General features: G+C 31.0%; 2 protein-coding genes across 2 annotated transcripts; both read left to right on the top strand.

The window, feature by feature from the left end:
• Positions 1–588: 588 nt before the first annotated feature.
• Positions 589–4,043, top strand: LOC105254211 (NAD-dependent protein deacetylase Sirt6). The gene is made up of 7 exons (XM_011262740.3): positions 589–1,053; positions 1,259–1,386; positions 2,015–2,133; positions 2,227–2,350; positions 2,561–2,734; positions 3,124–3,247; positions 3,333–4,043. The coding sequence occupies exons 1-7, from the start codon at positions 988–990 to the stop codon at positions 3,810–3,812; spliced, it is 1,215 nt and encodes a 404-aa protein (XP_011261042.1). The 5' UTR covers positions 589–987; the 3' UTR covers positions 3,813–4,043.
• A 2,593-nt stretch (positions 4,044–6,636) lies between these two features.
• On the top strand, positions 6,637–10,487 carry LOC105254212. The gene is made up of 2 exons (XM_011262741.3): positions 6,637–6,879; positions 9,478–10,487. The coding sequence occupies exons 1-2, from the start codon at positions 6,849–6,851 to the stop codon at positions 10,365–10,367; spliced, it is 921 nt and encodes a 306-aa protein (XP_011261043.1). The 5' UTR covers positions 6,637–6,848; the 3' UTR covers positions 10,368–10,487.
• Positions 10,488–13,219: the final 2,732 nt, after the last annotated feature.

Below are 13,219 nucleotides of genomic sequence, written 5' to 3'. Positions count from 1 at the left end.
AAGGGGGAGGGGGAAAGGAAAAATGACGGCGCTGAACGCCACCAAAGTCCATCGCCATTTTCCGGAACCTTGTAGCAATCTTCGTCATTTTTTTATCCATCGATATACGGGCTGCTCCTCCGATAAGTCGCGCTTTGATCCCGCGAATAAATTATATTACTCTTGCGCGCGCGATTTCCCTGGGAAATTAATTTTTTCACATTTGTAGGCCATGCGCTGTCAAACGAGCACGTGTCTCGTGCCTCGCTCCTTTCGCGCTGAATAAATCGACGTGAACGAAACAAATAAAAATCAAACAAACTTAACTTCATACGCCCTCGAGTAGAAAATTATAACGAGAGCGATCGTGTTTCCTTAACGATTACAATCGCTCGAGTTAAGATGAAAAAAAATATATATATTTTCGTCCGCGTTTTAATAATCTTAAACGCGAGTGTATTTATAAAAATGTGCATTGAAATGATAGGAAATGGTCCTTTTGTAATCTTGGACGGGGATCGATTTCGAAATTCCCGCCAAACGCGCGGGCCGGTCGCTCGGTTCGTGCATGAATTGAATGCACGCGAGAGGAACTCGGGCTAACTCGAGCGTCCATGGCGTCCCGGACCGCCGCTCCTGCGGGACGCGCGAAGCGCAGGGCGCATGCCCCGGGCGGTTTATTATCTTCTTTCTGTTCAAGTGCCATTTCGTTGCATGCAGTGCAGTCTATAAAACAGAATGCGTTCCCCGCGGGTCTCGAGTTTCCTATCACTTATCGTCATTCGTAGCGTATAAACATAACAGCACGCGGTCATTAGCTCGATTCATATTGTGTTTACGTATCCGTTCTGACACATGGGAGCGCGGCCGGAGCGCGGCTAAAATCGCGTCCGCTTCCATCGTCCACGGCGATCGTAAAAGACGAGCCCGGATATCCGTTCGTGGCGTCCCCCAGGCGTCATCTAGAATATCCGATCCGGGATCTCGCTGACGAGCGGCCGCGCAAAAATGTCATCCAGCTACGCGGACGGGTTATCACCGTACGAAAACAAAGGAGTGTTGGGCCTGGAGGAGGTAAGAGGGAAAAAAAGAGAGGAAAATACTCGGCGAGGTGAAATCTTCTTCTTTTTTCTGCCTTTCGTCTTCGCGACACCTCGCGAATACGCGTGAATGACGTTTGATTCGTTCTGTCGCGATCGAGCGGGAGAATGTTGTTTTTTTTTTTTTTTTTTTTTTCCGTTTCTCTCTTCCTTTCTGCTTTCATTATCCTTGCTTGCAGAGATACGACAGCGTTGAGACTCTTCGGCTGAAATGCGGCCTCCTGGCCGACTGGATACAGGGCGCCCGTCACGTCGTGGTCCACACCGGCGCCGGTATCAGCACCGCCGCGGGTATCCCCGATTTTCGGTGACTATCGCTTGCCGATTTTCTCGAGACTCAATTTTTCACTTGTCCCCGTCCTCTGTCCTCTCCCCTTCCGTTCGAATTCGCCTGTGTCATCTCCTTCTGCTGAAGATAGCATTTGACATTTGTATACAGGGGTGTGATACACGAAGAATCTTGAAGCGTAAAGATCAAGTATGAGATGTAAAACAATGCTAAGCTGTTGATTCATAACTGTACATGTAAAAAAATTTGTAAAAAAGAATCTTGGCACTATATGATGATACATGTCATGATACATGTTTAAAATGTATAAACATATGTCATGATACATGTTTAAAATATATAAACATATGTCATGATACATGTTTAAAAGGTATAAACATATGTTTTTAGAGCTTTTCTAAATAAACATATGTTTTTAGAGCTTTTCTAAATAAACATATGTTTTTAGAGCTTCTCTAAATTGCAAATTTTGTAACTCTTGTATTGGAATTACAACAGGTGAATGTGAAAAATCTAAACAAAAGAGCAAAGCTTGATAATTATTTATAGAATACATTCAGTAACAATAAATTAAGAGGAAATTCAATAAGATTAGAATTTAGTTTAAAATGTATTGGCTCATTTTTTGAACAATATCTTCTCTTAGGGGTACAAATGGTGTATGGACATTGGAACAAAAAGGTTTAAAGCCTTCCATGAACATTTCCTTTGATGAAGCAATTCCTACAAAGACACATATGGCATTGAAAAAATTGATAGAGGCCAGTAAGTGTCGACCAATGAAAAAAGCTACAAAAACTTTAAGATTTTACAATTATTTTTCTGTATCTGTTTGCTACAAGATTTTTCTTTTTTTAGAAAAAATAAAATTTATCATAAGCCAGAATATAGATGGATTACATCTACGGTCGGGAATATCGAGGCAACATTTAGCAGAATTGCATGGAAATATGTTTACAGAACAGTGTGATAAATGTGGCAGGTTTGTACATAAATGTATGAGTAAGGATATACATATATAAAAGGATATACATATATAATTGCATCTTTTTACTTTTATAAGAGAAATATATAAAAGTAGTCAATATAAAATAATTAAAAAACCGGGTTAATCACAATAATTATAAATAATAATAAAAATATTCTATTACTGAATAATAAAAATATTGAGAATTCTTAAATTACTTCACAGGCAATTTATTCGTAATTTTGCGGCCAAAAGTGTGGGAAAAAAATCTTTAGATACTGTATGCAGATCAGAACAGATAGGCGGTCGTCCGTGCCGTGGCCGAATGCACGATACTATTCTTGATTGGGAGCATAATTTACCAGACAGTGATTTGACATTGTCTGATTTACATTCCAGGTAAATAATAATATTCTGCATCAATATTTAAGAAAATTGAATCATATTGGTATCTGAAATTATTATACATACAAACTTTATTACTATTATTACTATTTATTACTATTTTATATATATATATATATATATATATATATATATATATAACACGTGGGTGTGTGTGTGTTATATTTATTTATTTATTTTAATGATTATATATATATATATATATATATATATATATATATATTATAATCAAAAATTATAATAAAAATTATAAGTAACACAATTCTGGTGTGGCTTTATGTGTAATATAAAAATTCTCTATGTGTATGTATGTGTGTATGACCAATGCTCTAGTCACATTATCTATCATCATGTGTAATATTTAAAAGCTCGCGTCCTTTTAGCGTTGCCGATCTAAGTATATGTTTGGGAACAACGTTACAAATTATTCCAAGCGGTAATCTACCTTTGTACACGAAAAAATATGGAGGTCGTCTTGTTATATGCAACTTGCAACCAACAAAACATGTAAGATTATATCGCACTAAATATATATAAAAATATGTTTTGCGCGATTTTGTTAAAGTACAACTGAAATAAACTGTCATTACAGGATAAAAAAGCTGATTTAATTATTAATGGCAATGTTGATGAAATAATGGTCGCAGTCATGAAAAAGTTGGGATTGGAAATACCGGAACATGAAAGCACTATGGATCCGACACGAAATCCGGACACAACGTGTAAAGAAATGGATTGGACAATTCCAACCAGCAGAATAAAAGAGATGAATATGCTGTATAAAAAGGTGTGCAAGCCCATGCGAAGGAAACGAAAAACATTTATGTACGAGAGAGAGAGACCGGATATAAGGGAAACTAAAGCCAGAAAGCAAGCATTTACAATGAAGCAAGAAATCAAATCAGAAGATAATAAAACTACATCAAATGAAGTATGTAAAACTGGAAATGATCACATGATTAAAAATCCTGTTAAGATAGAAGACAAGGTAGAAGATGTTGAAACATATAGATATTCGATGGAGGGCACAACGGAGCATAACACTGATCTGCAAATGAACCAAACAATGTAGCAAGTTGTAATGCAGCGATAATTTTCCATTCTAATGTTTCAATTATTCTCAGTGTATGCTACAGTTACTTATGAGTGCATATCGAATCATTCATTGTATGTGAGAAATCCAAAAGTGGAATAGGTTTGCCGACATTCAATAGAAACACTTGGAACATATTCATTGCATATTTAATATTAAATATAGTGTTTTTAATATAGTTTCTCTCCATTTTTTAGCTTTTTATTTATACAGACATAAAAAACAGATTCTTAAACAATATTTAAAATAAAATTATATTTATTTTTATTATTTCTACATGTTTAAATATTGATATCAGAATGCATGCAGAAAATAATTATCTATGTGTTGAAAATATAATTTTTTAATTTGTATAATCTTGCAAGTGCATTCTAATCGTAAATAAAATAGTCATTTAACATTAGATATGCAATGAAAATGTGAGTTCATAATTTTGTTTACAGAACATGTCATTTACGATAAATATTCCAATAATTGTATATACTTTTATTAGTATCCATAAAGTATTGTGTTTATGCTGCATCTGCTTTTTACAACTCGCCTATATATCGACGCATCTTAGATGTGTATTACAGCGAGAGATTCGACGTGAATTAGTTAGATCTCTCGATGAGCAACGTGTTCCAGATTTCTCGTGCATAATATGATACTTTTTCCACTATAGATTATTATAAGATAATTGGATAAAAGAGATCTTCCTATATATATAACATATTTCGCCAGTAAGAACTTCCATAAGCTTTTTTTTTAATTGAGAATAGCTAGATTTGAAGTAGTTGCCGAATGTAATAATAAAAATATTTCAGATATATATATGAGCTGCTTAATAAGTGTATAATTTATGCTCATTAATCATCAAAAGTAATGTGTGTGTGTGTGTGTCTCAGCTATATTTTTACATTATTTGCTGAAGAACTTCCATATAAGAATTTTCATATATATATATATATATATATATATATATATATATATATATATATATAATCTTTCTATTCCCTTTTAGAATTTTTTTTTAATTTCAGTAATTTCAGCAATTATATATAACAATATGTAGCTTTATTAGAATCATTTTAAATATTTTAGACTGAGAGAAAATATAAATCATTCATTAAAATAGAATGGCCTTTTAGTAAAATGGCATTATGCATAAGTAATTGGATTATAAAGAAATTTTGTTTCTGCTGGCGATACACTTCATATAACTCTCCTAAATATTGCTTGCATTAATACACACAGACATATTATTCCAGGCTCCGGACGTGTGCGTTTAATTGTCCTTAATATTCAAATGTGTTCGCCTTACAAAAATTGACAACGCACACAAGATCGATTTACGAATGCGCGTCATACTGTGTTATAGCGCGCGTATTTGTGTAAGGTAAAAAAAAATATAGCACTATATTGCTACAAGCTGATGTTAGATTAACTGGTAAATTCAGATGTTGAATTTTTAACAGAGTGCGCCTTTTTCCATATAGTGTTGAAGGGAATGTTGAAAGTAAAAGTTTTAACGATATCTCGCAGTTAGTACGCTAAACGATTTTCGCGTGTAGAAATGATATAAGCTGCAACGTATAGGATGCATTCTATGATAGAATGCAACGTAGCGAATCATGTAATATTTATATTGTACATAGTGATGTTCGCTTCACTCTCATCGTAATACATGACTTTATTTAAGTAATCATTATTACTCGCCAGATATAATATTCGAAATAAAAAGTACATCCATGAAAAAGATTCTGCAATGTGTGTGTGTATATATACAATATATTCTCCAGTTATATATATTCCCCCTCCCCTTGTATTCACCCATAAAAATTAAATGTGTAATTTTTAACACTTTGACTCGATAAGAAAATTATATTGTGTGAGACATTTAATACCAAAAGATAGATAAATTATATTTTTTGTAATGTGTAGTAAAAAGGATTCATATTTATATTTTATCAGAATTTCACGCAAGTATACCATTATACAAAAATTAACAGTGTTCCCTAGTATTGAATTGAGAATGTCCCTAGAGTGAATTACATTATACATATATATATATATATATATATATATATATATATATATATATATATCATAAAATTTATTTTAGTAACATGACGAAGCTGATGGCGATAATACAGATATCTTGATCACAAAAAAAATTATTTCTAACATTATTAATACTTTTTACTTATCTTTTCCAGGGAATATGAATCTTTTATTGCTTTCATTGCAAAAGAATATCACAATTTGCCATATATAAAAATAATAATATGAAAACAAATAATTATTTTAGTTTTAATAAATAATTATAATTATACATTCCTTTAAAAAAAAAATATATATATATATATTTTTTTTTTTATTATATAGATATTAATATTCCCTCATTCGTTACAAAATAAATTGATATACATATATGATATATCGATTATACAAAATATTATTTATACATATTATTTATGCATATTATTATACAAAATATTATTTATACATATTATTTATACATATTATTTATGAAATAATCGTCATTTAAATGTTAAAGTCATTATATTTTTACGTTTTGTTTCATTGTCAATTTTCATCTTAAAATTGTGTAGCGTGTCATTTATAGCGAGTCGTTAAATATACTTGCTACAAATGTATTCGAACAAACCGTTAACGAGAAAGGAAATATGAATGTCATAAACCTTTTATAGTTCTTTTTTTATTTTTCTTTCCGAAAAATATTTTTCCCAATAGCAAAAATGACCGTTATAGAGAATCTCTGCTCTCTGGGGGAGTCACAGTCGTAAAGCGTCAAACGATTGAAAGCCCCTTTGTACTCTTTGAGGCTCCTTCGCAGTTAGTAGAGAAGAGACAATCGCTGCCGTAGAAGTGATCACTCGTGCGTTCCTATTGAGATCGCTCGCACAAGCTCCAACGAGCTGCATCCAGCTAAGTTTAAGGTTAAATTTTACCGTCCCGATTCGAATTAATACTCTCGGAGATTAAGAGCATCGAAAGGATACAGAATCTGACATGGAGAATAACGCAAGCAGTATCGCAAAAGGTATCTAATAACGTTTTACGTGATCGCACTTGCACAGACAAAATTCTTTTATTCGTTTACATTAATTATAAACATTTTTTTTAATTGTATATATTTTTGTACTTGTGCGTCATTCGTATGTGTTATAATCGCGAAGACCAAGTGATTTTAATGTCAAAAAATTTCTCAGTTTTTTTTCGTCTTTATATGTCTAACGGAATACAAAAGCTATATACGTTTGTGTGATAAAGGTGATCTAAAAAATTATTTTCTAAAAATATTTAAAAAAATCTAATCGTCTAATTTACATCATATGCATAACGAGAAATAAACTTTTATCTTGCACTATATCGTTATGTGAAAATAAGTTAATTTTTTCATATTGTTGTTTATATTTTTTTGAGAGATTTTTATTGTTCATATTGTTTTTGAGAGATTTTTTGTTCACCAAATATCACAATCTAAAATTTTAATTTTTATCTACTTCATCGAATGTATTTTGTCGAAACGAAAAGTGAAGTATTTTTTTATGCAAAATTGAACATTTATTTTTAGGAGGATTCTTTGTCAGTTTCGCGAAAGAAACGTTTTAATATTCTTATATCGATTCAGCCTCGCATCTACGAATATTTTCCTCGACTAATGCTGCAATACATATTGTGGTTTCGTTTTATTGAACGCCGCAATTGCTAATGCTATGGTAATATTTTTTTTACTACGGGATTGAAAGATTTAACACGTGTCGGTCAACATCAAACGATGTTGATAATAACGCCAACCGGCACGTTAAATGTATCGTACACCGCGTCTCATGTTTCCAGTTATCACGAATTGCTCGAGTCTTGGATATCTTTTACGATCGATTTTTCATTTCACATTGATTCCTGTAAGAACATTAATTAAATAAATTGACTTCGTTATTGTCGACGAGTTATGCATAACGCGCTTGTTACATTCTTTCGAATTAATAATGTATCAATTATTATATTGTTCATATTTTATTAAATAGAATTATATATTAAATAAAATTATATCTAAATTTAGATAAATCAAGTTATGATGTTATAATTAAATCTATCAAATTATAATTAATATTTATAATGACTTAATATATATCAGTTATTGTTTCCTTTGTAAGATTGTAGTTTATTATCAGTGCATTAGTCACATTATTTCTTCATGACCGCAACCTTTTATTTAAAAAAACTAAATCGTTTATTTAGCGATGACATGTTTAGCGGAATTAATTTTTAAAAACAAGTATTACAATAAATATTGATTTAATTATCTGTTATCTATTTACACAATATAAAATATAATATAAATTCAATAAGATATAAATTCTTCAGTGCACGCGTACAGCATCTAAGTGAATCGAATTGACAACGGATATGTTCCGCTTATACAGCTTAATCTAATCTCTAAGAATTGTATATATATATCACTTTACAACTGACTCGCGTTTCTTCTTTGTATGGTATCAGATTAATTCTTTTTAAATTTTTTTACTTGATCTCATATTATTCTCCTCGTAGTCAGCATATTTGTTGTATTTATCTCCTATATCTATCTCTATCAATTTTCAGATTTTTTATTGATATAATATAAATTTTATAGCTCATGTGTTTTCTCATAGTATATTTGTTCGCATGTAGCTGATTCTAAATCTATCGATTTTCTTTTAAATCGTAAGATTTTTGCTGACGTTATGTTCAGTACTATACACGGTGTTTCATAAATGGGCAAAATTTCAGGAATGGATTCCTCATGCTTAGAGAAGAAAAAAAGTTAATCGACATAGGCCCGGAAATGATTAGTTTTTGAGTTATTAAGATTTTTGTAATACAAAATTTTGTCTCATTTCTCGTCTTACAATTAGAAGTCCTTTTACAGACATCAACAATGTTTTTCAAGTTCGGCCTGAAAAACATTGTTGATGCCTGTAAAAGGACTTCTAAGACGAGAAATGAGACAAAATTTGTATATAAACATACAAATGCATATAACAAACAGTATTATATTTATATTTAATTTATTTGATTTTAGGTATTTAATGATATAAATCTTGAAATTTCTTTTCTGGTTAATTTTATAATTTTTGCTTTTTCCCCATTTTTGCCTCTCTTTTCTTTTCCAATAAAATAATAGTAGTATAATAAAATAGTATATTTAAAAAAACATACATTTTTATATATAAGTTGTTATTTTTTAGTAAAAGTTATAGAGCTTTTTAAATGATTAATATTACACGTATGTGCACATTATTGAATAATTTATTATATATATGTACAGAAGAACTTCAACATAAAACTCACCAAATTATTCAATAATGTGCACATACGTGTATATTAATCATTGAAAAAGATTTAATATAATTTTTGCTATATATACAATATGTGTCTGTGTCTGTGTGTGTGTGTATTTATATGTATGTATTTATGTATATAGATTATGTATATAGAACAAAATTACAAAATTTTTCTAAGTTTGAAAAAATAATGATTAGAATGAAAATTTATATTGATTATGTTATAATCTTTTTTTATCATAAAGTTGTTTTATTTTATTCTCTTTTATTGTTATACTAATTTACTAATACAAATAAAATTAATTTTACAGAAGACCAATACATAGGTGCGTTCTTAAAAAACGGCATAATACGTGGTATTACATACCAAATAAAATTTTTAACATGGGCGACATGGAAGATGATATCCAAGGAAAATGCAAGTAAATGGTGGTTGGGTTCGGAGGTATACGAGGCCCGAGGATTTCATGATTTGGTTTTGAAATATGTTAATGATGCCGTAGATGAAGACGGAAAAACCTCCGATAAAAAATATATGTACCGTTTTGTACAAATCAAGCACATGGCGTGTTTGACCGGAGGCACCAAGATCTCCATGCATCATTTATTGTCCGTAGAAAAAGAACAGTGTCAATACAGTCTTTTGTATTTATTCAAATCTTACGTCAAAATGATCGGCAAATTTGAGAATATAACGCCGGAACAGATTGTGGACATGACGGTCTTTACAAATAGGAATATTCATAGTTCACTGGAATTTTTAGTGCCTGTAGACAACGATGAGATTTTCAGCTTTGAAGGAAAGGGTAAGCGATATCGCTTTAATTTAGACGTACTCCGAACAATATCAAACCCGATAATAAAATATTTACGAACAATTTCTAACAACGAAACATATATATGGGACTTCTTAAGCAAATTGGTATTCGCGGTGGGCCAACCCTCCGAGCCCGAATTAGAAGAACTTGTTGTCAAAGATATGGGCAGGGTTTACAATACGCCGCAGATCTTTTACAATGATTTGTTTAAAAATGTTCTCGATTGGTTTCTTATTCTTGAGAAAAACCGTGCGCCATATCTCACTGAAGAACGGGTGAGAAACCAACTGAAGAAGCTGGAAGATATGCTGTTGACTGAAAAAGAGACAACTACACATATTACTGCCGATTCACTGACTCTCTCAAACTTGTTATTATCATAAAGTTATCTTTATAGAAATTGTAGCTCTCTCTTGGTAAACTTTTGTGCGCTTTTATGAATATATGATATAAAATTTCCTTTTTTTATCTCTAAGAGAGAGAGAGAGAGTGAGTGAGTGAGACACGAGAATATAATTATTTTTTAATATTTGTACTCTATCTTTTTATGTCTTTGTGTTTAATTTAAGATTCTTAGCTCTTCTTTTATTTTATAACGAAGTTACCTATCTTAAATCATTATCTATTATTATAGATAAAATAATAATAAGATAGAAATAATATTTGTTACACATATATTTATATTTATTATATTTATATTCATTATGTTATTAATCTATTTTTGTATTATTTGGAATTCCATATAAAGGTGTTATTAAGTACACTATTTCCATTAGTATCAATGATACTCTTCGGAAGAAGATAATTCAAATATTATTTTTATTTCATGCACATACATTTATTTGAAAGAGCTAGAAAATATAGTGTCGAATATAAATTACATTATTAGTTTTTAAAGACTTATATTTTTAAATTTTGTTAGGATTCCATTAAATGGTTTTATAACTATAATTTTATAATATAACTGTTAATTTAGAATGCTTATTCCGAAATTTTATGCGTGCCAAGAAAAAAAATGTTATTTCTAGATTTTTTCTAGACGAGCTATGAATTTCTTAATTTTTTAAATAAGACAACGGATGAAAATAAACGATGATTATGCATATCGTTTAATTGTATACGTTTATTTATTATTCTAGGTTTAAATTAGAGAATACAACTTGTCCATGTACACGTGCGCTACAATGATTACTTGATACCTTAGAGCTTTCGTAATAGTCAAGAAAAGTCGCACTCGAAAAAGATTCAAATGGATTCATCCGCTTCGATAAATATAGCTTTCCTTCGTTCGCCTACAGCATACCTATAAGGGCCTTAATATATCGGCGCACGTGATATGTTTACCACAGAATATTTTTAAATTCAGTCCCTTTATACATGTATAAAAAAATCTAGCTTTTTTTATAAACAAAAAAGGTGATGTTTTATGAAAAGGCTGAATTTTTTTAGTACAAAGATTGAACTTGCAAACATCCTGCGACAGAGACATCATAAAGACAATGCGCCACAAGACGGGATCAAGAACGATGTTGACAGACAATTATTCTCGACCTCGGTTTTGAACTGATTAAAACCGCATTATAGCCATGTGTACAATCGTCTTCGCTATAAAACTATGTATGTTTCAGAATATGATGATTGAGGAAAAGGAAAAAGAGGAGAAGTTGACTCGAGGAAAAAATGTGATGTAAGTGGAGACAGAAGGGAAGGGGATATAAGATCATGTAAAGGCATAAACGAATAACAGAGTAGAGTAGGTGAAGATAAAAAGGTGAAGGAATAGAAAATAGAAATTATTTTCCTTTGGCCTAGTTAAATCCGCCATCTATTCGTCTCAATCGGTCTAATCCAACTATCTATCTACGTCAATAATGAAATTAATGATTTGGTATAATTGTATCCGCGCGAGGGGATAATCATCGAACTATCTATATACATTAAGATTCTTAAGAGTAATCGCACGCAATTACAATATTCAAATGATTTAATATAAGTATTTAGTGATAAATTTCGCTATATTGCTTTGCACATTTCCACGTTTATCCGTGTGAAAATTGCATTTCTCGCTCGTTTGAAAAAAAATCTACACAATATAGATACTCAGATCCGTATTCGCAATTCTTGAGTAAACGAACAAGCTTTTTTACCACTAATATACGTAAAATCATCCTTTTTGCATGTGAAACATAGTCGGAATCCGCTATTTCCGCGGAATGTTCGAATCGGAATGTAATTCGTCAGCGAACATATTCGCTAAATGCATTATAATAATGCTTATGTGTATTATATATCAGTTAAATTCGCACTTACATCTATTGTTTTTCTCACTCTTTTGTAGAAACACATAACTAACAATAAATAAAATTCTAATGCATATGGCGCTAGCTTAATTTTCATTGCGTTAACAATGAATTCTTTGGATTTAAATGCAGTTTCACCTTTTGATGAATACTAGTTTGACCTTTCGCAAAATATTTTGCTTTTTTTTTTTCAGAAAAGAGTCTAAAGTCTTTTCCTTTTTTTCAAAATTATTCTGTCACAAATATCTGTATCATAAATGAGAAAACTTGCGTTCATATTTCACGAGCTACTGTCTAATACTGCGTGAACAAGGGATATAAACACACGTGTTACCTAATGACTTATTTGTGATTGATTTCTAATGCACATTTCCTAATGTACATACACTAGTAATGACATTGCTGATGAAATTATTACTTTTGACGGGGCTTTTCGCGCTCGCGTTAGTCATGATACTATCGCGAATGATGCAAAGTATAATCGTATAATCACACAGTGAAAATCTTAAATATATATGATCGAAATTTACATGATTCATATATATGTATAAAGGTATGCAGAGTCACATAAATGACGCACTTCTCACGAGAAAAATGAGGAGTCGAGGCGTTACGAAGGAACTTTTGTCAGAAGCGTGGGTTTCCTGCATGGTTATACGCCGGTAGGAGAGCAACCATTTATATATGTATAACATTTAATGATATCTCTATTGGCGATTGAACGACACGATTATAAAATAGACAAAATATGCAAGTCAGATATTTTAGAGTAAAGAAAACGTGCGTGAGATTGGTGGCAAATAATATACTTTATTGCGAGTAATTATAATTAAATATGTCCTGTGTGTAAAAAAAAAAAAATAAGTGAATCAGAATAAATCGAAAGAAATTCGTTTCAATGGAACTAGACATTTTTAAAATCAATTTTAGAATTG

Source organism: Camponotus floridanus, unplaced genomic scaffold (genome assembly GCF_003227725.1).
Source record: "Camponotus floridanus strain SB8 unplaced genomic scaffold, Cflo_v7.5 scaffold22, whole genome shotgun sequence".
NCBI classification, from domain to species: Eukaryota; Metazoa; Arthropoda; class Insecta; order Hymenoptera; family Formicidae; genus Camponotus; species Camponotus floridanus.
This window is presented reverse-complemented; position numbering and strand designations above follow the sequence as displayed.

Bases quoted from the DNA above. Each gene is read 5' to 3' on its own strand.
- LOC105254211 (XM_011262740.3), top strand. From the start codon at position 988: ATGTCATCCAGCTACGCGGACGGGTTATCACCGTACGAAAACAAAGGA. The intron at 1,387-2,014 runs GTGACTATCGCT...ATCTTCTCTTAG, and splicing joins GCGGGTATCCCCGATTTTCG to GGGTACAAATGGTGTATGGA. The intron at 3,248-3,332 runs GTAAGATTATAT...CTGTCATTACAG, and splicing joins ACTTGCAACCAACAAAACAT to GATAAAAAAGCTGATTTAAT.
- LOC105254212 (XM_011262741.3), top strand. From the start codon at position 6,849: ATGGAGAATAACGCAAGCAGTATCGCAAAAG. The intron at 6,880-9,477 runs GTATCTAATAAC...TTAATTTTACAG, and splicing joins CGCAAGCAGTATCGCAAAAG to AAGACCAATACATAGGTGCG.